Below are 27,055 nucleotides of genomic sequence, written 5' to 3'. Positions count from 1 at the left end.
TACAAACTAAACACCCGTCCACTCTTAACAGGCACCTGGGGAACGTCAAGCAATAGAACATAGTACAGGCCCTTCAACCCACTATGTTATATTGACCTTTTATCTACTTCAAGATCAATCTAACACTTCTCTCTCGTGTAGCCCTCCATCTTTTATTTCATCCATATGCTTATGGTTCCTATATTACCCTTCTTTGTTACCTTGGAACCCACAAAATGAGTCAAATTGAGTCACCTTTGGTCCCAAGAAACAGCCTTAGGAGTCTGCTGGCCACATAAAAATCATAATAAATCAAAACAATTGATTGAGTTTACTTTATAGATCTTTAGTGAACCAAACAGCTGATAAATAAAGGTAAACTGTACAGTAAGGCACTTAACCAGAAGATAAGATTATAGATGTGTCTGGTGACAGGTTGACTCCTTTGTTGGAAGCTTTTCCTTACCGATTTTATATTAATAGTATGTAAACATTTAATTCAATGAAAAATGTTTTAACTAAGATAAACCAAAATTGAGAGAGAGAAACTTCAAACTCTTTAATAGCAGAAATATTTGAGATCACCTTTACTCCTAAAGAGATTTTCTTTCCTCTTGCTGAAAGATGTGCATAAAAACATTTTTTTAAAGCTAGGCTATTGGCCCTTTGATCCTACTCCACTATTAATCATGGTCACACTAATTCTCTACCTCATGCAACATTCCTACATTATTCCCAAATCCCTTAATGCCCATAAAATCAGTCTGTGTTTTGAAGGGGATACAGAATTCCAAAGTTTCACCAGCTTCTAAGTTAAATAAATTCTCCTCATTCTAATTCTAAATCTAAACTTTATTCACAAACTGGGCCTCTTGTCCTAGACTCCTCCCACAAGGAAAATATCCTTTCTACTCTAGACTGCTAAGCATGTTAATTAATTTTTAAATTTCAATTAGATCTCCTCCTATTCTTTTAAACTCTAGAGAATACAATGCCTAATAAATATTTACTAATAACAAACCCCAAGGCACCTAGAACCAGTCTAGTGAATCTTTGCTGAATTGCCTCTATGGCATCTATACATGTTGTTGGGTAAGGAGACAAGATTATATCCCTGGGACCATTCAGAAACTCTACCTCATCTCCCCGAGAGACTAAGCAGACCCTTCCCAGAGACCAACCCCAGAGAGTGTTATACTCACTCTAACTTGAACTTTTGTTTCCTCTCTGGAATCAAAAGGAAATCACCCAGAGAGATGTTCAAGACTTCCACCATTGGAAATCAAAATATACCATCCCCTTTTTTAAAAATACTGACCATACCAACAACCCCTGAATCTGACCATTCTCTCTCCAGAGGAGCAAAATCTGAGGCTGAGCTGGGGATTTGTTTGGTCCACTGTGGCAGGGCTCTGTACTCCCAGCGTTCAAACAAACCAACATCCACACATGACCCACCCTTAGGAGATTAGTGCCCTTCATCCTTCAGAGAATGAAGAAATCCTAACTACCCAGAGACTAAGGAATCCATTCCCTTGCCTGGAGACTATGTCTCAGAAAGATCAGGGTTATCTCCTTTCTGAGGTCAAACATACATCCCTTCGAAAATAAACTATAACCCACAGCCACTCCCAGTTATTGGCCAGACCTCTCTCTGCCACCTCAGAGGGTTCCCAAATGTTTTGTTTCAGAGTTGGTCTCTGCTAAAGATGCCTTCCTAGAAGCTCCTGTAACTTCAGAGCAAGATGATTCCTTGGAGTTGGTGGTTTCCAGCTTTTGTGGTCCTACAAAACACCGAGGGAAAATGCCAATATTCCCATTGGAATGTCCCTCCAGCCACTCCTCATTCACTGCAAGGAAACAGATTAAGAAAAGGTTTCTTGAAATAAATGGTATTGATGGGTAAGTATTGTATTGACAGCTATTCATAAGAGGAGGGTAGGCACAATATGGCAAAGCAATGTGGTTTCACTGATGGGGTGCTGTACTATTAAAGGGAGTCTATTGACAGCAAAGGATATGTATTCATGGGATTAGGCTGGATTGAAAGGGAGTATGTATTGAGAGAGAGGCTGGAGTTTCTACTGGCGGAGAAAGGGCAGTAGTGGAAGGAGATTGGATTAATGGTGGGATTCTGTGCTGACAGGACAGAACTGTATTGATGATGAATGAGGCTGTGTACTGTATTAGTGGATGGGAGCTACAACCACAAATCTGTTCTGTCATGCACCATTCTGTCTTGGAAACATAGGCAGCAAAAGTTTAGAGGGATGTGGGTCAAATGCAAGCAAATGGTTGCCTCTTCCTAACAGTTCATTGGCAGAGCACCTTCACCAGGACTGCTATGTTCAAGGTGTCAAATCCCTAGCACCTTCAAGACAATTAGGGATGGGCAAAATACGCCAACCTAGGGAAAAGGATCACAAAAAGATAGGGATGTTGTGATCTATATGCCCAGAACACCAAGTAACACCGAGATCCCCTCACATTAACAGGGAGAAAGGAGCTGTATTCAAAAATTTTGTATGCATGAAGTAGGACACATGAAGAAGGAAATTCTTCACAATACGCTGCCATTTCCTACTTACACCATCTGCTAATTTTGAAGATGATGTAACTTAATTCCCATGGCTATTGGTAACCTGGTATTTATTGGTGTATATGTATTATGTGACTGGGGTGGGGTGTAGGAACAAAGGCCAATTATTGTCCTCTTTAACACTGCAGCAATCATGAAGGAATGCTTGATGTTTGAATGTGTGCATAAGGACTGAAGTTCTCTTGATAGAGAGGGAACTCTTTAAGATATACTGTGTTAGATGCCGATTGTAGATTAAGCACAACAACATTTTACCTTCAGATAGTACATCGATGACATCGCCTTCATTAAACTCCATATCCTCAGGACCTTGTCCACTGTAGTTATAAAGAGCCAGGGCTTTGTAGAGCACTTGGCGTCCAGCTAAAGGATCTGTAGACTAATAAAGAATTCAGTTAGAATAGCCAGGGTATAAACTGTTGCGTTAATTTGTTGGTGTGACTGAGTATAATATAAAGGTGTGATGTGAGCTTCAGAGTCAATCTCTGTACCAAGAGTGTGTGCTGTACTTCAGATCTCAATGAGTCTATCCATTATTGTATCTGTCTTCTGTACTGCGTACTGTCATTATTGTATATGCATATTAGTTTGTGTGTTCTGTTCCATGAACACAGTATGTGTGTACGTTTTGCAGTTTGAATACACATTGTTAAGTCTCAGTGTGTATTGTGAAATAAAAACAATATGAAGGTTCCTTGGTTATGAACACCTCAACCGAGGGAAGCATTCTCCCTGCATCTACCCTCTCATTCTTTTAAACTCAAGAAAATCCAACTTCGAAATCACAAGCTGTTGCTACTATGCCATGCCACTGGCTTTTGGGACTGCCTGGTAATGGAAACCATTGAGATAAAACTAGAGGAAAATAATTTTAACAAAGACAAAGGTCTCGCTCTAAGTAAGAACTGGAATTCGATTCTAAACAAGGTGGGAGAGTGTAAACCTGATTGGATGAGGACTAACCAATCAGGAGGGACAGACTACGGGGGTATAAATACCACCTCTCTAGACATACCCAGGCATCATCCCTGATGAAGCTGGCAGAGTTTGTCATCAAAGCATCGGTTATAAGCAATACTTGTACCCAGCTGGAAACCTGAGAAGAGTACATCCATCCTATCTACTCAATCACTTCTTGTATGGAAAAGTCACCATCCCTAAACTGATCTAGTTAATTCTGTCTGAACTTCCTCTTAAGCAAGTAGACCAAAACTATACACAGTACTCCGAGACGGTCTCACCAGGGCTCAATATGATTGCAATAAGACTTCCTTACTCCAAAAATCAAACTCATGCATAATTAAGGCTAAAATACAATTTGCCTTCTTAATAATTTGTTGCACCCGGACCTACCGCTTTCAGTGGCATATTCAAATGCACCTGGCTATTCAAGGGGATCCAGGTGCATTTGAATATGCCACTCAATTTCATTCCACTTAATTTTTTTTTGTATACATTTCTTCTGCATTATATTCCACCTGGCATGTTCTCATGCACCGTTCATACTCTCTTGAAGATTCTTTATTGAATGTCATCTATTTGTTTGCAGTCTCACCAGTATTGCCAGTAAAATTAGAAGATTGCTCCCTTAGCTGAACTGTTGATCTACAGTACGTAGTAAACCATTGGAGCTTCAAAGATCTTTTTCCTGTGCTATCACAGACTGCTAGATTAAAACGTATCCATTTATTCTACTCTGTCCAATAAATAATTTTCCATCCATGTCTAGATGCTAACTTTGATTTCAAGTTATCTAACCCTGTTGACCAACCTACTGTGTTGAACTTTATTGAAACCCTACTGAAATACCAAATACACCACATCCACGGTAGCCCTTTACCTTTTCCACTTATCACATCCTCAAAAGAACACCAGTAGATTAGTCGTACATGATTTAACTTTCACAAATCCACACTGATTCTGTGTAATCCTATTATTCTTTTAAAGGTTTTCAGTATTACATCTCAGAATCAGGTCTATTATCAGAGGCTTGTATGGCATGAGATTTGTTGTTTTGTGACAGCGGTGCAATGCAAAGACATACTGCATTTTAGATTCAAACCATTTTCCTTCCACTCATATTTGTGTCAGTAATTACTCATTTTACCCTGCATCTTTTTTTTAAAATGATATAGTCATATTTGCTCCCTTCCAAGCATATAGCACAAAGAAAGGTCTTTCATGCCTTCTGATTGTGTCTGTGTTAGCCACCAGGAAGCTGGACTCCTCCTGTCCACATGGGTTACATCAACCTAATCCCACTATCCACATTCAGCCTGTAACCATCTAAGCCATGATGTTTTAAGTGTGAATATACCCAGGCTGAGTGCCTACTGGCACAAGAGGTCCACAGCAGATGCCACTTCATTGGATCTTCACTCAACCCTGGAACAGCTGGAGAGCAAAGATGCAGACACCAGGATGCTCGTTATCAACTACAGCTCAGCAATCAATACTATCATCCCCTCAAAACTAATTAATAAGCTTCAAAACCTTGGCCTCAATGCCTCCTTGTGCAACTGGATCTTTAATTTCTTCACCTGCAGACCTCAGTCAGTTCAGATTGCCAAAAACATCTCCTCCACAATTACCAAAAGCACAAGTGCACCACAAGGCTGTGTGCTAAGCCCCCTGCTCTAGTTGCTATATATTTGTGCCTGTGTGGCTAAGCACAGCTCCAATGCCACGTTTAAGTTTGCTGACAACACCACTGTCATCAGCCGTATCAGCATATAGGAGGAAGTTTCAAATTCTGGCTGAGTGGTGCCATAAAACAACCCCTCACTCAATGTCAGCAAGACCAAGGAGCTGATTATTAACTTGGAAGAGGAAACCATGAGCCAGTCCTCACCGGGGAATCAGAGCTGGAAAGGTGTTATCATATCTGAAGATCTGTCCTGAGCCCAACTCACAACTGCAATCACAAAGAAAGCATGGCAGCACCTCTACTTCTTTAGGAGTTTTCAGCATAACATCTAGAACTTTGACAAACTTCTACAGATGTGTGGTGGAGAATATATTGACTGGCTACACCACAGCCTGGTATGGAAACACCAATGCCTTTGAACAGAAGATCCTACAAAAAGTAATGGATACAGCCCAGTCCATCATGGGTAAAGCCCTCCCAACCATTGAACACACCCACACGGAGTGCTGGTGCAGGAAGGCAGCATCCATAGTTAAGGACCCAAGCTATGCTCTCTTCTCTGCCATCGGGAGGAAGGTACAGGAGCCTCAGGATCCACACCACCAGGTTCAGGAACAGTTATTACCCCTCAACCGTCAGGATGAACCAGAAGGGATAACTTCACTTGCCCCATCAATGAACTGTTCCTGCAGCCTATAGACTCACTTTCAAGGACTCTTCATCTCAGGTTCTCAATATTTATTGCTTATTTATTATTTTTATTATTATTATTTTTTTCTCTTTGCATTTGCACAATTTGTTCTCTTTTGCACTTTGGTTGTTTGTTCTGTTGGGTGCAGTCTTTCTTGATTCTACTGTGTTACTGTGCCCACAAAAAATTAATCTCAGGGTTGTACATGGTGATATATAGGTACTTTGAAAATAACTTTATTTTGAACTTTGAACTTTACCAATTCCTTCAGCAGTGCTCCCTAGCTTTCACCCTCTGGATGAAAAGCACTCTTCCTCAAATCCCCTCTGTCTCCTACCTCTTAAAGTTAAACTCTTGTGTTACAGATATATTTACTAAAGGGAAAAGCCTCTTATTTTCTCTGCCTCTCATTTTTTCCCCTCCTGAATCAGATTCCCAATCAGCCTTTTCCATTCCAAGGAAAACAAACCCTGCCTATCTGTGCTCTCCTCAAAGCTGAGCATATAATTTCATCCAAAATCCTGGTGAATCTCCTCTGCACCCTCCTCCATGCAATCAGATCCTTCCTATCATGTGGCAACTAGACCTACACATAATGCCCCATTTCTGGCCTAACTGTTATATACTTGTACTAAAATCAACCTGCTCTTGTATTCTGCATCCTGTCTAATGATAGTAAGTATCCCTTATGACTTTTTAATCCACTTGTCCTGCATCCTAAAGGATTCTATATACCAAGGCCCCTCTGTTCCTCAGAACTTCCTGGGATCCCACTATTGATTATGTATGGCCTAGCTTTATTAGTCCTCCCAAAATGCTCTTTTCTCACTTTTTAAGGATTAAATTATTCTTACTTGTGTTGGCGTGTGGTCTAGTGGATAAGGCATCGGTCTAGTGACCTGAAGGCAGCGTGTTGCGTCCTTGAGCAAGGCACTTAACCACACATTGCTCTGTGATGACACTGGTGCCAAGCTGCTTGGACAACATCGGTGGCATGGAGAGGGGAATGCTTGCAGCTTGGGCAACTGCCGGTCTCCCATACAACCCTGCCCAGGCCTGCACCCTGGAAACCTTCCAAGGTGCAAATCCATGGTCTCACGAGACTAACGGATGCCTATATATATATTCTTATTATTTCATCAATCTACCAGTTTTGTTCAGTAACTGTAGTCTACCTCCTCCATTATGCATAGCACTGCCAATTTCTGTGTCATCTGTGAACTTATTAATCTCCATATTCATACTCAGGTCATTAGTGTGCAAGGGTCTCAATAGGTACTGGGGCTCTAACAATTCACAGTCAATCGGAAGAACGCTGGAAAAATCATCTAATAGTTCCTCGTCCCTTGTTATATATTCTCCATGCAACGCACGCGAAGTGCTGGAGGAACTCAGCAGGGCTGGAAGCGTCTATGGAAAAGAGTGAACAGTCAAGGTTTCTGGCCAAGACCCTTGATCCGGACCAGAAAAAAAGATTTGGAAATCAGAGCAAGAAGGTGGGGGGAGGGGAGGAAGAAGTGCAAGGTAGTAGGTGATGGCTGAAAACAGGAGAGGGGGAGGAGTGAAGTAAAGAGCTGGGAAGTTGATTGGTGAAAGAGAACAGGCTGGAGGAGAGAAATCTGATGGGAGAGGGTAGAAGACCATGGAAGAAATGAAAGGGGGAGGAGCATTCTCCATCTCCAATTCCATCTCCGTCTGTAAGGTGCCCATACCTGTCTTTAAATGCTAACCACTGTGATACCATAGGTACTCTCATTTGAGACTGTGATGTGTAATCTTTTGTGTCTTGCAGAATTTTTTCCTTCCCAGAAGTCAAAGAAGTAGGAAGGATCAGTGTAAAACTTAATGCTGTCTTTTCCTTCCTCTCAGTATGGAGTTAGAATATGAATAGGTGATGGCTTGTCATTAATAGGAATTGGCAGAGAGGTTCGATGAAACAGTTGCTGATCCTGATAGGTGAAGGATTTCTCAAGTTAATACTTTGCAGTGAAACATCTTCTACTTTGGGATCAAGCTGTGTTAATTTAACTTGCAAACAGTCAATCCATTCTCCAAGGCTGTTTACTTTAAAAGCAAAGCTGCCCGCTTCCCTGAACAGTTCACCAAAGATATTTTCAGCATATTTACTCAAGCTGCCAAGCTGCTGAAGACATTTGAAAGGGTGATGTTTGTAACACATTCCATTTCACTTGCAACATTACTGGGCATAGGCTGCATCACAAATGTCTCGGTTCAATGTTCCTCATCACTAAAAGTTTGGCCATCCAAGTTCAGGCACTGTTCAAGATCCCGAGCCTGCCCACTCGGATCCTGAAGCCACTGCCCACTGTCCATTTGTCATCACCCAGCAATGGCCCACCATCAGGCCCACCCCAGCTACAACAACTTCTGCCCATTTCTGCACTCTCATTGGCTTCTTTTGTGTTTTGTCAAATCACTTGTATAAAACTACATATCCCATATCTACTTGTACCCTCTTATCTCTTGCTAGTTACAACCTCAAATTAAATTTGTTTGACATGATCTTTACTACATTACATTTTAGGAACAGCTTCTTCCCCTCTGCCATCATATTTCTGAATGGTCCATGAACACTACCTCATTATTTTGCTCTCTTTTGCACTATTTATTTTTTATACATTTTTATTGTACCTTATAGATATATTTATGTGCTGCACTGTATTGCTGCCTGCCGAATATTAAATTTCATGACATACAGTATAATGAGAATCAGGTTAATTAACCCGATTCTGATTTTAATACAATACCGACTACCCAATCATAATATTTTCTAAGTGTCTTCTGACAACGTACTTCATTATGGATTTTTCTTCCTTCTTTCTTAAAGAGTAGTATTATATTTTCAGCTTTTGAGACTGCTACAAGTATTTCCAAAGGTGGTCCCCAAGCATCTGCAGGCATTCACCATCCATACACATCCTTTTGGTTCAGAGCACTGGGAAGTGGGCGAACAGGCCAAGAGATCTGTCTAGCTTTCATCTCCTTAACTTCTCAACTGATTCTCTTCGGTGATAATTATGGTGTTTACAATCCTCACTGTCACTAGGCCCTCAGTCCACCTCTTTCACTGCCACATTTACAGCGTATTCAGCCATGATATGAAACTGTTCAAAGCCTCAGCTTGTATTGCCCGAACAATATTTTCTGCAGTTGCTTCAATGGGAGAAGCTTTATTGCTAGTTTCTTTTCAAGATTGTTTTTTGTCATTTGTATAAAGCAGAATGATTGTTACTCCGGATTCGATACAGCGTAAAAAACACAGCAAGCATAAAGAACACAATAAAAAAGGCCACAGTAAATATAAATGAACAAGATAAGCTGAAGTACACAGACTGCATGTACATGAAGTGATGCTAGGGACAGTAGTATCTGTACATGAGGTAACTGACAGAAAATGATTAGTGGTATTAGGAAATGTGGTGGAGTGGGTTAATGGATGGAGATTTTTTTTATAGTTTTAGAAAATATCACAATCATTTTTTGTATTTATTGATAATTTACTTTCATTTTCTGAACTAAGAAGAGGAGGAATATCTTTAGCTGGGGGTGGTGACTCTGTAGAATTCATTGCTACAGACAGCTGTGGAGACATTTAAAAGGCTGAAAAGTTCTTGATTAGTAAGGGTGTCAAAGTTTATGGGGAGAAAGCAGGAATATGGGATTGCAAGGGATATTAAATCACCCACAGTAGAACAGTGGAGCAGATCAGATGGGCTAAATGACCTAATTCTGCTCCTATGTCTTACGGTCTTTACCATTTTTGGTCATTTGTTCCTGCCTCTTAAATACATAGCTGAAGCAAACTCTGCTTGCCTGCTGAGTATCATTTGTATCAAATCAGAATTCACATTCTCACCTTGCACCAGACAGTAATATGTCTTTCGACAACCTGTTTCCACATCTTTTTCAGATCTTCCTCTCCTCTGATGGGCACTAGCTCTTGCTTTTCCTCATCTTTGTAACTGGGAGTAAAGTGGATGTGATGATCAGAACAAAAAAGAGAATGCACATGAGTTAGATAACAATTAACATGGACATAGATGTAAGACAAAAGTTAACAACGTACAGGATGTTCCAGCATCCACAGATTTTCTCTTGTATAGGACATATGATAGCGAGACCAACATTTACTAGCTATCCCTAATGGCTCTTGAAAGACAGTGGTGTACTTTCCTCTTGGCTACTTCAGTCCTTGTAATGAAGATACTCCTGTGATATTATCCGGTAAGCTAGGTTGGGCATTCTATAATGGAGGAATGTGAATTTGCAAACCAGGACTGTCTCTCTCCCAGTCCTGCAAGTCTTTTCTCCTTTATGCTGATGCAACACCCTTTCGAAATTACTGTTGATCTCTGCTTTCACCACCCTTATCAACAACCTGTTCCAGGTCATCACCACTCTTCGTTTTTTCCCACATCACTTGCCTACAACCTGACTCTTTGTCCTCAGTTCCTTTTGACATCAGCTGGAATAACAACTTTTCTCTTATCTAAATCTTGTCCACCTGTATCAAAATTCCTTCTAGCCTCCTCTTCTCCAAGGAGATTCCCAGCTTCTCCAACTTGACCTTGTAACTGAGATCCTCCCGCTCTGGAAACCCCCTTGACAAATTTTATCTATATTCTCTCTGGCATTGGTACATCCTTCTTGGTGACTGCAAATGAACACAATACTCTGTCTGTGGCTTAACCAGGGCTTCATATTAATTCAGTGTGGCTGTCCTTGTTCTGTTCTCACTACCTCTGTTTATGAAGCTCAAGATGAAACAAGCTTTGCTAATCACTTTCTCATTAAAAATTAGGAACAGGAGTAGCCTACCTGGCTCTTTGAGCCTGCTCCTCCATTTATCAAGATTACGGTGATCATCTCTCTCACCATGAATTTCCCCTCTAGCCTTTGATACCCTTAATGTATCAATCTATGCTTTGAACAAACTCAATGACTGTGCCCCCAAAGCTTTCCAAGCTAGAGAAAGTTTCACTATCCACAATGAAGAAAATTCTCCTTATGTCAGTCCTAACCAATCCCAGGAGTGAGATTGATTAGCTGGTCAAGACGTGTGTCACAACGATGACCCATGCAGGCATACAGACCTATCCCATTCCCCACTAATTTTACGTGTGATTCCCAGAATGTTGATGTGAATTTGACAATGATAATTCTGTTGAGTGATAAGGGCAAGTGATTAGCTTCTCATTGTTGGACAGGGTCACTGCACAACCTCTTGTCTAGCATCTCCTACCATACGTGACTGAATGTTCTAAGGATCTGAGTACTAATGTTGAACTTAGACTGGATGTTGTAAAGGCCTAGTACTTCATGAGCTGTATATGGCACTTCACAATCACCATTCAATATTCTAACTTCCGAAAGGAGGAGAGGAGATTGATGAAGTAACTGGAAGTTGATGAGACTAGGGTACTGTTTTAAGTACACCTACATCAATATTTTGATGATTTTGATGATTACCCTTTCAATGTCAATGACCACCCTTTTGTTTTTGAACCGGGTACAAGTTTCTGCTGAATTCCTACTGACTTCAAATGTACCAACAGTTCTGTGGTGCCACATTTGGACGTGCTAAGAAGGAGCGAAACACTCACTCAGTCCTTGAAATTTAGCTCTTTTGTCATTGTTCAGGCAAATGAGGATTAAAGAAAGATTAAGTGTAATGATAATTAGTGGGAAATAATAGAGCAAAAAGAGTTGGAAGTCAACAGCACCAGCTGTGAATGCTAAAACTGTACAGTGTACACTCCCCTTCCTTCCCACCTCAATTCCATCCATCCTGACTGTTGGCTGAGTTTGGATTTGATGATGTTTAGAAGATCAGGGTAAGATGTGCCAGGTTCCACTCTTGCCGCCGCTGAATACTCATAGTGAACCTTCATTATCACCGACTCAGGGTTCGGTGAGACCTGTTTTAATCAAAAGCAATTTCGAAATATCAGAAGGTAAAGAAATTAGAACCAAATGCAATTTTACTACTTCACTTTTTCCACTATGTTTCATTTCCTCCTCCCAATATACCTTTATTTACAACTGCCAGGTGGAATGCCTATTTGGAGGGTAGTGTAAGACTGGGGGAGTTTGGGATCCGAGGGCCCAACCCCTCCCTCCTCCAACAATATTGGAAACTATCTTCTAACAGTGAGTCCTGATGAAGGGTCTCGGCCCGAAATGTCTACTGTACTTCTTCCTATAGATGCTGCCTGGCCTGCTGTGTTCCACCAGCATTTTGTGTGTGTTGCTCCAAGAGTGAGCTGGCTGTTTCCTTATTTTTGCTCTGGAACTTGACCAGAAATCATAAAAATCAGAGACTAAGAATGAAAGAGACTTGGTGTTGGATGGTTTTTAGAGAGTTGAAAAATGTTCACCAGCAGAAAAATGTTCCAGTCAGTCACAGACCTCATTTCCTTTGGTGATATTCCCCAGACCGCTCAGCTTCCCGGTCACTCTCAACTCACTTCTACATCCTCCCTGAGATCCTGCCCTTTTCTTTCCCAGTCCTGATGAAGGGTTTTAGCCAGAAAAGGCAATATGGTAACATAGCGCTCTACATTACCAGCGACCCAGAGCTGCCTGTAAGGAGTTGGTGTGTTCTCTCTGTGACCGCATGGGTTTTCTCTGGGTGCTCCGGCTTCCTCCCACAGTCCAAAGACATACCGATTCGTAAGTTAATTGCCCATTTAAATTGTCCCATGATTAGGCTAGGATTAAATTGTGGGATTGCTGGGCGGCATGGCTCGAAGAGCCGGAAGGCCCTATTCCGTGCTGTATCTCAATAAGTCGACTATTCATTTCCCTCCATAGATGTTGCTTAACCTGTTGAGTTCCTCCAGCATTTTGTATGTGTTACTCTGGATTTCCAGCATCTGCAGAATCTCTTGTGTTTGCAGATCCTCTGTGCCTTCAATCCACACCAGTACTGCCTGCATGTTTATTTGCTTCTTTTTTGAATAGAAGTCCAACCAGTTCCCTCCCACCAACATATTCTCACATTCAGCAATAACTTCCACTCACTTTCTCCAGATCAGACGGGATCTCACTGAAATATGCAAAACTCTTACAGGGTTTGCCAGAATAGAACTGATGTTTCAATTGGGTGCCTAGAACCAGGGAACTGTGCTTCATAGTAAGGGGTGAGCCATTCATGGCAGGAGATATTTCATCATTAGAGACTGGTAAATCTTTGGCATTCTCTACCCAACAGGGCTTATGGGGTTTGTCACCAAGCAGGTTCACAAAGAATGGCTCAGAAGCTTGCCTTATGGTCACCAAATCAACACCATCTTTCAAGCATTCAACTGTTCTAATTCTATGCTAATCTTATTTGATTCTCACCACATTTCCATCACCGATCCCAGATTCCCACGCTCACCTGCACGTCACCGATCCCGGATTCCCACACTCACCTGCACGTCACCGATCCCAGATTCCCACGCTCACCTGCACGTCACCGATCCCAGATTCCCACGCTCACCTGCACGTCACCGATCCCGGATTCCCACACTCACCTACACATTACCAATCCCGGATTCCCACACTCACCTGCACGTCACCGATCCCAGATTCCCACGCTTACCAACACACCAATGACAACTTAGAGTCACCAATTAACTGGACCACCAGCACCAGCAGGCTACATCACCATCTGGTATGGGGGGACCACTACACAGATGCGGAAAGTTGTAAACTCAGCCAGCTCCACTCGTCTCCCCAGCATTGAGGACACCTTCAAAAGGCAAAACCTCAAAACGGCTGCATCCATCATTAAGGACCCTCATCAGCTAGGACATGCCCTCTTGTCATTGCTGCCATCAAGGAAGAAGTACAGGAGCCTGAAGGCACAACTCATTTCAGGAACAGCTTCTTCCCTCCACCATCAAATTTCTGAATGGACAATGAACACATGTATACTACCTCACTATTTTTTGCTCATGTTTTGCCCTACTTATTTAATGTTTTATATGTATGTATAATTGTAATTTATAGCTTTTCTTTACTATTATTTATTAATGTACTGCTGCCATAAAACAACAAATTTCATGACATATGCCAATGAAAGCAAACCTGATTCTGATTTAGAATTTGGCATTCAAGAGGGTTCAGAGGAGGTTCACAATGATGATTCCAGAAATGAAAGTGTTATATGAGGAACGTTTGATAGCTCTGGGTCTGTATTCGCAGAAATTTAGAACAATCGGCGGGGGGATCTCACTGTAACCTTTTGAATGTTGAAAGATGTAGACAGAGATGTTTCCCATCGTGGGCAAGTCTAGGACAAGAGGGCACAGCCTCAGGATAGAGGGGCGTCCATTTAAAACACAAACTTGCAGACTAAGCTCAATAGACAAGGTAAATAACCAGAAAAAGATCAAAGGGGAGTTGTCCTTTTGTAGCACTCTGTTCCTACAATAAATGTACCCGCAGGGCACCTCACTCCCTTAACCCGTTCTAAAGATCACAGAGAGACACATGGACTGGCTTGGGGACACAGTAGTCTGGGATAGTCAAGGAGGGGGAGTGTAGGATCATGAGAGGAAGGGAGAGAGTAGAGGGTCATTAGGATAATGAGGGGCAGTGAGTAGGAGTTGTGGAAGGTCCTGGGGAGGAGTCAGGAAGCAGAAAGCGCTATGGTGGCTGTGTCATGCAGAAGGAATGGAGAGTCTTGGGTCAATAAAAGGGCTGTTTACCACATTTGAGTCTTGGACAACTTTAGTCAGTTGGCTGTTAAATGCTAAATAGCAAGAGTGATAACTGAATGTGATCCTTTGTTACCTTGCTGAGTATAGCTGCTGATGCAGGCATCATTGGTGCTTGAGTTCCTGCTGGTGAGCTCAATGTCTGGAGAGCAATACTTGTTTCAGCAGAAGCAAGACCCTGGAAAGGACAAAACATGACATTCTGAGGCTTGCAGATTTCTAATTCTGAAATTATTTCATATTATCTTCCGCTATTGTCCCTATTTAATGTACAAACAATTACTCTGAATTAGAGTTTGCCCTCCCTCACTATTGGCCTGCACCCACCACTTTCTGTCAAAGTCAGGGTCAGAATCTATAGCCCTGTCTGACCTTTGAGCTTGCTAAAACCAGGGATCACTAGAGGAGGAGAAACCTTGGCACAATTCCCTTCCCTGTAACTCGGGACACCAACCAACCTTCAGGAGAAAGCTTTTCTTCGCTGAGTCATCATTTGAAAATATTTTTTTCTCACCGATTGAGATGCATCATGTCCTACTGTTTTTCCTTAAACAAGCTACTCATCCAAAAGAATTTAAGATTTAATATCCCATAGTAGGCAGTCTTGTCTCCGGGCTGCGGCATTTGAATTTCTCTCTTGGGTCAACAGAACCCATTCTTTTTTCACTGAGACTAGTGGATTGGGAGGGTGCATAACTCACTTCAGACATTAGCGTATTTTATAACACATTCCCGATCAGGTTGCAGTGAACCAGCACTGTTTTGCTTGCACATCTTAGTTCACCTCTGAGAAAAAAAATGCTCATCACTCTTGGTAGGTCAACACCCAGAAACAGCCAGTTACACACAAGACACTGCCAAACCAGGCAGAGATGCGAACCAATAATCAATCAAATCTACCTACAGCAAGAACAATTTTCATTCCGCCATTCCCAGAAACAGCTGAGTACACAATCCCCTGCCTGTACCCAGCAGAGTCCTTGCCAACATCAAGCAAAGCAATCCCACCATCCTATTCCTCCTTTTGTTTCCACGAGACCATAATACATAGGAAAAGAACTGGGCCATTCGGCCCATCAAGTCTGCTCTGCCATTTTATCATGGCTGACCCAATTTTCCTCTCAGCCCCAATCTCCTGCCTTCCCCCCATATCCCTTCATGCTCTGACTAATCAAGAATCTATCAACCTTGGCTTTAAATATATATAAAGACTTGGCCTTGACAGCTGCCTGTGACAAAGAATTCCACAGATTCACCACTTTCTGGCTAAAGAAATGAGTCCTCAAATTCATTCTAAAAGGATGCCCCCCTATTCTGAAGCTGGTCAGAAACTCTCCCACCATAGAAAACATACTCTCAACATGGACTCTATCAAGGCCTTTCACCATTCAATGTTTCAATGCGGTCACTCCTCATTTTTCTGAACTCCAGTGAATACAGGGCCAGAGCTACTAAAACCTCTCCAAGCTATTCAATCCTGGAATCATTTTCAAGAATCTCCTTTGAACCCTCTCAAGTTTCAGCACATCCTTTCATAGATATGGGGCCCAAAACTGCTCACAATACTCTAAGTGAAGCCTCACCAGCGCTTTATAAAGTCTCAATGTTACATCCTTGCTTTTATATTCTAATCCACATTGTATTTGCCTTCCTCACCACAGATTCAATCTGCAAATTAACCTTTAGAGAATTCTGCACAAGAACTCCCAAGTTCCTTTGTGCCTCAGTTTTTTGTATTTTCTCTCCATTTAGAAAAGTCAATCCTTTCATTTCTTCCACCAAGAGTGCAAGAACATTCACTTCCCGACACTGTATTCCATCTGCCACTTCTTTGCCCATTTTCCTATTAAGTCTGTAAGTCCTTCTGTAACCTCCGTATTTCCACAAAACTACCTGCCCTCCTCTTATCTTTGTATCGTCTGCAAGCTTTGCAACAAAGCTATCAGTTTCATCATCCAAATCATTAACATTTAATGTAAAAAGCATTGGACCCAACACAGATCCCTAGGGAACATCAACGGCCAACCAGAAAAGGTTCCCTTTACAGTCTTTGCCTCCTGCCAATCAGCAACTGCTTTATTCATACTAGAATCTTTCCTGTATTACCACAGACATCTTATTAAGCAGCCTCATGTGTAGCAGCTTGTCAAAGGCCTTGTGAAAATCCAAGTACACAACATCAACTGATTCTCCTTTGCCCATCCTATTTGTTATCTCTTCAAAGATTTCTAACAGATTTGTCAAGCAAGATTTATCCTTGAGGAAACCATGGTTTTTTTTTTCAATCATGTCCCTCCAAGTACCCTGAGACTTCATAATAATCGACTCCAACATCTTCCCAGCCACTGAGGTCAAACTAACTGGCCTATAGTTTCCTGCTTCTTTCTTGGCGAAATTTGCAAATTTCCAGGCTTCTGTAACCATCCCAGAATCCAGTGACTCTTGAAAGATCATTACTAATGCCTCCATAATCTCTTCAGCCATCTCTTTAAAAACCCTGGGGTGTACACCATCTGGTCTGGGTGACTTATCTACTTCATACCTTTCAGTTTCCCAAACATCTTCTCTCTAGTAATGGGAACTTCACCCACTTCATGCCCCTGACACTTGGAAATTCCACCATACTGTTAGTGCATTCCACAGTGAAGACTGATGTTATTCAGTTTGTCTATTGCTACCTCTCCAGCATCATATTCCAGTGGTCCTATATCCACTCTCACATCTCTTTTACAGTTTATGTATCTGAAGAAACTTCTGGTATCCTCTTTAATATTATTGGCTATCTTACTTTCATATTCATTTTTACCTTCTTAAAGACTTTCTTAGTTGCCTCCTGTTGGTTTTTAATAACTTCCCAGTCCTCTAACTTCTCACTAATTTTTGCTCCATATATGCCCTCCCTTTGGCTTTTATGTTGGCTTTGACCTTTTTTCAGCCATGGTTGTGTCATCATTCTTTTATAATATTTCTTCCTCTTTGGAATGTATATATCCTGCACCTTCTGAATTGCTTCCAGAAATTCCAGCCATTGCTGCTCTGCCATCATCCCTGCCAGTGTTCTTTTCTATTCAATTCTAGCCAACTCCTCTCTCATGCCTCTGTGATTCTTTTTACTTCACTGTAATACTGATACATTAGATGTAGCTTCTCCTTCTTAAGTTTCAGAGGGAATTTGATCATATTATGATCACTCTCCCCTAAGTCTTTTACCTTAAGCTCTCTTAGTCAATTCTGGCTCAATAAACAACACCCAGTCCAGAATAGCCTATCCCTTAGTGGAATCAACCATGAGCTAATGTAAAAAGTTATCTCATTGGCATTCTAGAAATTCCCCCTCCTGGAATCCAGCACCAAACTGATTTTCCCAATCTACCTGTGTGTTGAAATCCCTCATGACGATTATAATATTGCCCTTTTGGTATGCATTTTCTATCTCCCATTGTAATTTGTAGCCCATATCCGTTCTACTGTTTGGGGGTCTGTATGCAACTCCATCAGGATATTTTTACCCTTGCAGTTCTTTAGCTCTATCCACAATGATTCAACACCTTGTGACTCTCTATATCAGCCAGTCGAGTGCAAAAGGTTTAAAAAGGCAAGGAATCTTCAACGGTTTTTAATTCGGAGCAAGAAGGCTGCGAATGAACTGCTGATTTTTCGGAACCAAGGGAGTTTTTTACTACTCGGGTTATAGAGAGGTAAGACTGTGCAGGTGCGTGATGTCAGCCAGTATAGCACAAAAGGTTTAAAAAGAAGGCAGCCATATCCAGCGGGCAGCGGAGTGAGATGCAGCAAAGTGATAGGGCTTTGGCTCAACGGGCTTAGGTGGTAACGGTTTGAGGCGAGGTTGTAAGTATGTGTGTGAGGCCAGCTTTCTGTACTCGGTGTCAGATGTGGGGGGTCCTGGAGTCTCTCAGCCTCCTGGACGGCCATATCTGCACCTGGTGTGTCAAGCTGCAGCTCCTAAGGAACCAAGTTAGGGAACTGGAGACGCAGCTCAATGACTTTCGCCTGGTCAGGGAGAGCGAGGAGGTGATAGACAGGAGTTATAGGCAGGTGGTCACACCAGGGCCATGGGAGACAGACAGGTGGGTCACAGTCCGGAGGGGGAAGGGGAAGAGTCAGGTTCTAGAGAGTACCCTGTGGCTGCAACTCTTGACAATGAGTGCTCCTGTTTGAGTAGTGTTTTAGATGTTTCAGAAAGGACAGGGAGGTGGGGCGGGGTGGCACGGTTCATCAGAGATAGTGTCACGGCTGCAGAAAAGGTGGACGCCATGGAGGGATTGTCTATAGAGTGTCTGTGGGTGGAGGTTAGGACCAGGAAGGGGTCAGTAACTTTTCTAGGTGTTTTTTTGTAGGCCGCCCAATAGTAACAGGGATATTGAGGAGCAGATAGGGAAACAGATCCTGGAAAGGTGTAATAATAGCAGAGTTGTCATGATGGGGGATCTTAATTTCCCAAATATCGATTGGCATCTCCCTAGAGCGAGGCGTTTAGATGGGGTGGAGTTTGTTAGGTGTGTTCAGGAAGGTTTCTTGACACAGTATGTAGATAAGCCTACTTGATTTGGTATTGGGAAATGAACCTGGTCAGGTGTCAGATCTCTCAGTGGGAGAGCATTTTGGAGATAGTGATCATAATTCTATCTTCTTTACAATAGCATTGGAGAGAGAAAGGAACAGACAAGTTAGAACAGCGTTTAATTGGAGTAAGGGGAATTATGAGGCCATCAGGCATGAAATTGGAGGCTAAAATTGGAAACAGATGTTCTCAGGGAAAAGTACGTAAGAAATGTGGCAAATATTCAGGGGATATTTGTGTAGAGTTCTGTACAGGTACGTTCCAATGAGACAGGGAAGTCAAGGTAGGGTACAGGAACCGTGGTGTACAAAAGCTGTATTAAATCTAGTCAAGAAGAAAAGCTTACAAAAAGTTCAGAGAGCTAGGTAATGTTATAGATCTAGAAGATTAAAAGGCTAACAGGAAGGAGCTTAACAAGGAAATTAGGAGAGCCAGAAGGGGCCATGAGAGGCCTTGGCAGGCAGAATTAAGGAAAACCCAAAGGCGTTCTACAAGTATATGAAGAGCAAGAGGATAAGACGTGAAAAAATAGGACCTATCAAGTGTGACAGTGGGAAAGTGTGTATGGAACCGGAGGAAATAGCATAGGTACTTAATGAATACTTTACTTCAGTATTCACTATGGGAAAGAACCTTAGTGATTGTAGTGATGACTTGCAGCAGACTGAAAAGCTTGAGCATGCAGATATTACAAGGATGTGCTGGAGCTTTTGGAAAGCATCAAGTTGGATAAGTCGCCAGGACCGGACAAAATATACCCCAGGCTACTGTGGGAGGTGAGGGAGGAGATTGCTGAGCCGCTGGCGATTATCTTTGCATCATCAATGGGGAGGGGAGAGGTTCCCGAAGATTGGAGGTTTTCAGATGTTGTTCCTTTATTCAAGAAAGGGAGTAGAGATAGCCCAGGAAATTATAGACCAGTGAGTTTTACCTCAGTGGTTGGTAAGTTGATAGAGAAGATCCTGAGAGGCAAGATTTATGAACATTTGGAGAGGTGTAATATGATTAGGAGTAGTCAGCATGGCTTTGTCAAGGGCAGGTCGTGCCTTATGAGCTTGATTGAATTTTTTGGGGATGTGACTAAACACAGTGATGAAGGAAGAACAGTAGATGTAGTGTATATGTATATGGATTTCAACAATGAATTTGATAAGGTACCCCATGCAAGGCTTATTGAGAAAGTAAGGAGGCATGGGATCCAAGGAGACATTGCTCTGTGAATCCAGAACTGGCTTGTCCACAGAAGGCAAAGAGTGGTTGTAGACGGGTCATATTCTGAATGGAGGTCGGTCACCAGTGGAGTGCCTCAGGATCTGTTCTGGGACCCTTACTGTTCGTGATTCTTATAAATGACCTGTTTGAGGAAGTGGAGGGATGGGTTAGTAAGTCTGATGATGACACTAAGGTTGGAGGTATTGTGCTTAGTGTGGAGGGCTGTCAGAGGTTACAGCGGGACATTGATAGGATGCAAAACTGGGCTCAGATGAGGCAGATGGAGTTCAACCCAGATAAGTGTGAAGTGGTTCATTTTGGTAGGTCAAATATGATGGTAGAATATAGTATTAATGGTAAGACTCTTGGCAGTGTAGAGGATCAGAGGGATCTTGGGGTCCGAGTCCATAGGACACTCAAAGCAGCTGCACAGGTTGATTCTGTGGTTAAGAAGGCATATGATGTATTGGGCTTCATCAATTGTGGAATTGAATTTAGGAGCTGAGAGATAATGTTGCAGCTATTTAGGACCCTGGTCAGACCCCACTTGGAGTACTGTGCTCAGTTCTGGTCACCTCACTGCAGGAAGTATGTGGAAGCCTAGAAAGAGTGCAGAGGAGATTTACAAGGCTGTTGCCTGGATTGGGGAGCATGCCTTATGAGAATAGGTTGAGTGAACTTGGCCTTTTCTCCTTGAAGTGACGGAGGATGAGAGGTGACCTGATAGAGGTATATAAGATGACGAGAGGCATTGATCATGTGGATAGTCAGAGGCTTTTTCCCAGGGCTGAAATGGTTGCCACAAGATTACACAGGTTTAACGTGCTGGGTAGTAGGTACAGAGATGTCAGGGGTAAGTTTTTTACTCAGAGAGTGGTGAATGTGTGGAATGGGCTGCCAGTAACAGTGGTGGAGGCGGATATGATAGGGTCTTTTAAGAGACTTTTGGATAGGTACATGGAGCTTAGAAAAATAGAGGGCTATAGGTAAGCCTGGTAATTTCTGAGGTAGTGACATGTTCAGCACAACTTTGTGGACCAAAGGGCCTGTATAGTGCTGTAGGCTTTCTATGTTTCTATGTTACTCTAATGATTTGATTTCACCAACAGAGCAATGCCAGCCCCTCTGCCTTGCTGCCTGTCCTTTCAACACAATGAGAACCCTTGGACATTAAGCTCCTAGCTATAATCTTCTTTCAGCCATGATTCCGTGATGCCCACAACATCGTACCTGCTAATCTGCAACTGTACTTCAAGTTCATCTACCTTATTTCATATATTCCATGCATTCAAATACAACACCTTCAGTCCTGTATTCACCTTTTTTCGATTTCATCTACCTTTTACACTGCACCTCATCCTGTTGACTGCAATTTTGCCCTATCAACAGCCTATCCTCACCACACATTGCCTGTTTGTAAACCAGCTACCTCATCTTCAGCACTACCATCTGCCTTTCCTATGATATCTCTTGCATTGAAATGTAGGCAGCTCAGGACAGTAGTCGCAGCATGCTCAACCTTTTGTTTCCTGACTTTGTCTAAGGTCTTACATCTGCCTCCACAACCTCTCCATTAACTGTTCTGACACTCTGGTCCCCATTCCACTGTAACTCTAGTTTAAATCCCACCGTGCAACATTAGCAAACCGTTTCCCTACGGTATTAGTCCCATCCTGTTCGGGTGCCAACCGTCCCTTCTGTACAGGTCCCATCTCCCCTGGATGAGAGCCTTATGATCCAAAATTTATGCCCTCCCTCCTATAGCAACTCCTTCATCACATATTAAACTGTATTATTTTCCTCGTTCTGGCCTCACTAGCACGTAGCATGGGTAGGAATCCTGAGATCACAACCCTGGAGGTCTTGCCCTTTAACTTAGCACCTAACTCCCTGTGCAGAACCTCTTCACTCGTCCTCCCTATGTCATTGGTACCTACACGGACCACAACTTCTGGCTGTTCACTTTCCCACTTAAGAATGCTGAGGGCTCAATCTGAGATATCCTGGACCCTGGCAACATACCATCCAGAAATCTTGCCCACAGAACGTCCTATCTGTTCCCTTAACTAATGAATCCCCTATCACCAGTGTGCCTCTTCTCCTTCCTTCCCTTCTGAGTCACAGTGTGCCGGAGACTCGACCACCATGACCTTCCTCTGTTAGGTCTGTATCCAAAGTGATGTAACTGTATTTGAGGGGGATGGCCACAGGGGTACTCCGCACTGGTTCCTTAACCCATTTCCTCTTCCTAACTGTAACCCAGTTTCCTGTATCCTACCCCATGGGTGTAACTACCTTACCATATGTCCTAACTATCACCCCCTTCAGCCTCCCAAATGATCCAGACTTCATCAAGTTCCAGCTCCAACTCCTGCAGTTTGTTAGAAGCTGCAGCTGGATGCACTTCTCACAGTTGTAGTCGTCAGGGAGACTGGAGATCTTCCCGCCTTTCAACATCCCGCAAAAGGAGCATCCCACTATCCTCCCTGGCATCTCTACTGTCCTCAAAACAAGAGAAAGTCTGCAGATGCTGGAAATCCGAGCAACACACACACAGTGCTGGAGGAATTCAGCAAGTTAGGCAGCATCTATGGAATAAGGTACAGTCGACGTTTCGGGCCATGGAGGAAAGATGAAGTGGGGGAGGAGCACCAGAGGGAAGTGATGGCTGGGCAAAAACATAATATGAGAGAGGAAAAAGGGGATGGGAAATGATGAAAGTGGGTGGTGGAGGCATTACTGGAAGTTTGAGAAATCGATAATCATGCCATCAGGTTGGAAGATACCCAAACGGAATACAAGGTGTTAATCCTCCCACCTAAGTGGGGTAAGCCATGGATGGACATATCGGAAAGGGAATGGGAAGTGGAATTAAAGTGGGTGGCCACTAGGAGATCCCGTTTGTTCTGGCGGATGGAGCATAGATGCCCAGCGGTTCAATCTCCCAATCTACGTCGGGTCTCACCGATATACAAGAGGCCATACCGGGAGCACCCAACAGACTCAGAGGTGAAGTGTTGCCTCACCTGGAAGAACTGTGGGGGGCCCTGAATGATAGTGAGGGAAGAGGTGTAGGGACAGGTGAAGCACTTGTTCCACTTACAAGGGTAAGTGCCAGGAGATAGATTGTTGGGGAAGGAGTCATATAGTGAGCAATCCCTGTGGAAAGCAGAAGGTTGGGGGGGTGGGTAGGGAAAGATGTGCTTGGTGGTGGGATCCATTTGAAAATGGCGCAAGTTTCAGATAATTATGTACTGGATGTGGAGGTTGGTGAGGACAAGAGGAACCCTATCCATGGGGTTGATGGGGTAAGAGCAGACATGCGTGAAATGGAGAAGATGCGGTTGAGGGCAGCCTCAATGGTGGAGGAAGGGAAGCCCCTTTCTTTAAAAAAGGAAGACATCTCTTTCATTCTAGAGTGAAAAGCCTCACCCTGAGAGCAGATGCAGTGGATCTCTACTGTCCCAGCTGAGCAGATATAATGGCTGGGGGGTGGGGGGGAAGGAAAAAAAACTTAACCTAGAGCTTTTCTTTGCTTTCTCTGACTGAAGCCTCTCTTTCGCTGAAGGCTCAAAGAGCTAAAACTTCAAGATCTCCACTCAGACGATGTCTACTGTGACAATAGCTGCTACGCTTGCCCTGCCCTCCTGTAAATTGTTCTTGCTAATCATGCCAATTGGTTGCTGGTCAAAGCTTTTTTTTCTACTCGGGCAGTGGACCTGATTGAAATTCCCTCCTCTCAAAATTTTTGATGTCTAGATTGGTTGTTAGTTAAGCTCTTTTTGTAGCCCTGAACTTACTCTCTCCCACCTGCACATCAACTCCTTTCTGATTATTTGCCTCGTATTTATACTGAGGTGTAATTTACCATGGGTAATTTATCAATCAACACATTTTGGGGTGTGGAAGGTGGTAATACATACAGGGAAAGCCACAGAGTCACAAGTAGCCCCAAAGGTCAGGATCAAACACTGGTTGGTGGAGCTGCAAGATAGCAGCTCTTAAAAAAAAATGCTGTGTAACAATGTGACTCGTGTCCCGTTCACCACAGACCACAGGGCATTTACAAGTAATCTATCACATACAAGCCTCCCCACCCATATGTGATCACACTTAGTAGGACCCCACCCCTAGCTCACCACAGCACTCAGGACCCCACCCGTAAACTACCACATCTGCAGCACCCCGCCCATAACCCACAGCGGTCCAGGAAACTAAACGTAGATCTCTGTATTGGTAGACAACACAAAACTGCGTGTGATCTACGAGGAGATGCAAACAGGCTCCAAGTTGATTTAGACAAGTTCGTGCATTCAGGTGCAACAAGCATTGAGAAGGGAAGTGTCACTTTGGTCTTCTTTACAAGGGTCAAGGGTGTCTTGCTGCCATTGCAGGGGGTATTACGTTCCATTTTGGTCACTTTATCCGATAGAATGTTCACGTAATGGAACAAGTGACACAAAATTTACTGGATTAATCCCTGGGATGGCAAGTATGAAAAGAATAAGTTGGTCGGTGCTATCTTCATTGCAGAACAAATGAATGAGAAGGGATCTTGTAGAAACAATAAAATTCAAACAGGACTTGATGGGTTAGACACAGGGAAAATGTTTCTATTGGATGTGGAATTCAGGACCAGGATGACAATCTCAGGATATGAAGAAGACCACTTAGAACTAAGCTGAGGAGAAAATTCTTCTCTCAGAGTCTGTGGGGACTTTGTCCCTAGACTGATTCATGTAGAAGGTAGATATACTTCTCCATGTGAAGGGAATTGAGGGATATAAGGAGAAGGTAGGAAAGGGTGAGGGAGTGGATAATCATGTTGAATGGTCAAGAGGTTCAAAGGGTTTAATTACCTACTCCTTCTATTTTTGATGTTCATATAACCTAATACAATCTATTTTTTATCATTTTACAAATCAGGGAATTATTAACTATGCCAGCATTAATTACATATTCCTGAAAGGTGGCCGTGAGTTGCTTTCTTGAACCACTGCTGAAGGAGTTCACACAGTGTAGTTGGTGAGTCAACTCCACGATCTAGACGCAGTGATATGAGACAGTGATATATAGTCCAGAGATTCTCATTCAAAACCCAGTGGAGTCCACAGATGCCAGCTATAAAACAATATATCTGTGCAGTTCATAAAACAGTATCATCCACAGATTCCCAGCGACTAATCAAAAATTTTCAGAGATAACGAGAAGATAACATGATTGACATGGTCAATAGGACACTAGTGTCGGCCTTTGACTATGTCAGGGGTCGGCAATGTTTACCACTGAAAGAGCCAATATGGACCCATTTCCCACAGAAAAGAAAACACTGGGAGCCACAAAACCCGTTTGACATTTAAAATGAAATAACATTGCATACAACGGTTTTTTTTTGCCTTTATGCTGTGTATAAACAAACTATAATGTGTTGCATTTATGAAATTGATGAACTCCTGCAGAGAAAACGAAATTACATTTCTGCATGCAACAAAAACATTTTGAACTCCGAAAAAAAGATGTTGGATTGAAGGTTACTCCATAGTTAGCCTACCTTGGATCAAAGAATTAAAAGAAAGCGTGCACTGGCGGGTGTCAGGCATTGGCAGTGGTGATGTATATTAATAGCGATAAAAAGCACGTTGTAGCGGTGTGCTACACGCAGCGCTAAAATAAAGACACTGCAGTCAAAGATAACTTTATTCGAACTAAACAGCCTTGCTTTAAAGCCTCCCTCAACCCATCCCTGAGGGTGCGGATGCTCCAAAAGACACGTACTCACAAACCCCCGTAGGCTATCTCCCTTAGCAGGAACGGTGGCTAATTGTGAGCCGGTTTGGATGTGCCTGGAAATGGGGTCTCCACAACGTTTTTAGATTGTACAAGATCACCATAATCTTCAAATTTCAAATTACATTTTAAAAACTAACAAACCACGGGGAGCCGCAGCACAGAGATGAAAGAGTCACATGCGGCTCCGGAGCTGCGGGTTGCCGACCCCTGGACTAGGTCCTAAATGGAAAATTACCGTATGGTAAGATGAGAAGATGGCAAATTAGATTCAAATTTGGCCTGGTAATGGGAGATAGACGGTAACACAGAGGATTGAGTTTGTAATCAGAAGCCCGTGACCATAGACATAACATGCAGATCAGTGCTAGGACTCTTGCTGTTTGTTATTTACATTAATGATATTGATAAGAGTTTAGGGGCTATGACTCATTAGATTGTAGATGACACAAAAATGTTGGGGCTGTTGATAATGAAGGGATGGTCAAATGCTCTAAGATGATAGAGTCACAACCACATAGCTCAAAAATACAGTCTTTGGGCCATCATGCCCATGTGTCTGTCTATACTAATCTTGTTTACCAACACTTGGTCCGTAGCCTACTGTGCCCTGGCAATTCAAGTGCTCATTCAGAAGACGTTCTTAGAGCTTTGCCTCCAGACTTCAGCTTCCAGATCCCATTCACATCTTTTGCTTATCTTAATCTACGTCCTCTGTCCTGAGACAACTCTGATATGGGATAAGTTTCTTACTATCCACCCTACCTGTGCCTCTCACAATTTTCTAAACCCTGCCTCATCTCATCCTCTCCATGAAAGACAAACTCAGCCT

The 27,055-nt window shown here is 42.7% G+C and overlaps 1 protein-coding gene and 1 pseudogene across 4 annotated transcripts in view; both read right to left on the bottom strand.

The window, feature by feature from the left end:
- Positions 1-318: 318 nt before the first annotated feature.
- Positions 319-27,055, bottom strand: part of LOC132407649 (neutrophil cytosol factor 2-like) — a 76,152-nt gene continuing 49,415 nt past the window's right edge. For all 4 annotated transcript variants that reach the window (XM_059994446.1, XM_059994447.1, XM_059994445.1 and 1 more), the window contains exons 7-11: positions 14,719-14,820; positions 11,710-11,855; positions 9,794-9,899; positions 2,834-2,957; positions 319-1,829 (exon numbers count right to left, since the gene is read on the bottom strand). In XM_059994446.1, coding sequence (XP_059850429.1) covers positions 1,642-1,829; positions 2,834-2,957; positions 9,794-9,899; positions 11,710-11,855; positions 14,719-14,820 — 666 coding nt within the window. In that variant the 3' untranslated portion in view covers positions 319-1,641. The remainder of the gene's footprint in view (positions 1,830-2,833; positions 2,958-9,793; positions 9,900-11,709; positions 11,856-14,718; positions 14,821-27,055) is intronic.
- Positions 5,426-8,426, bottom strand: LOC132377454 (actin-binding protein WASF2-like; annotated as a pseudogene).

This window comes from Hypanus sabinus, chromosome 18 (genome assembly GCF_030144855.1).
Source record: "Hypanus sabinus isolate sHypSab1 chromosome 18, sHypSab1.hap1, whole genome shotgun sequence".
Classification (NCBI taxonomy): Eukaryota; Metazoa; Chordata; class Chondrichthyes; order Myliobatiformes; family Dasyatidae; genus Hypanus; species Hypanus sabinus.
Note: the sequence above shows the minus strand (reverse complement) of the source record. Positions and strands in the feature narration are given on the sequence as shown.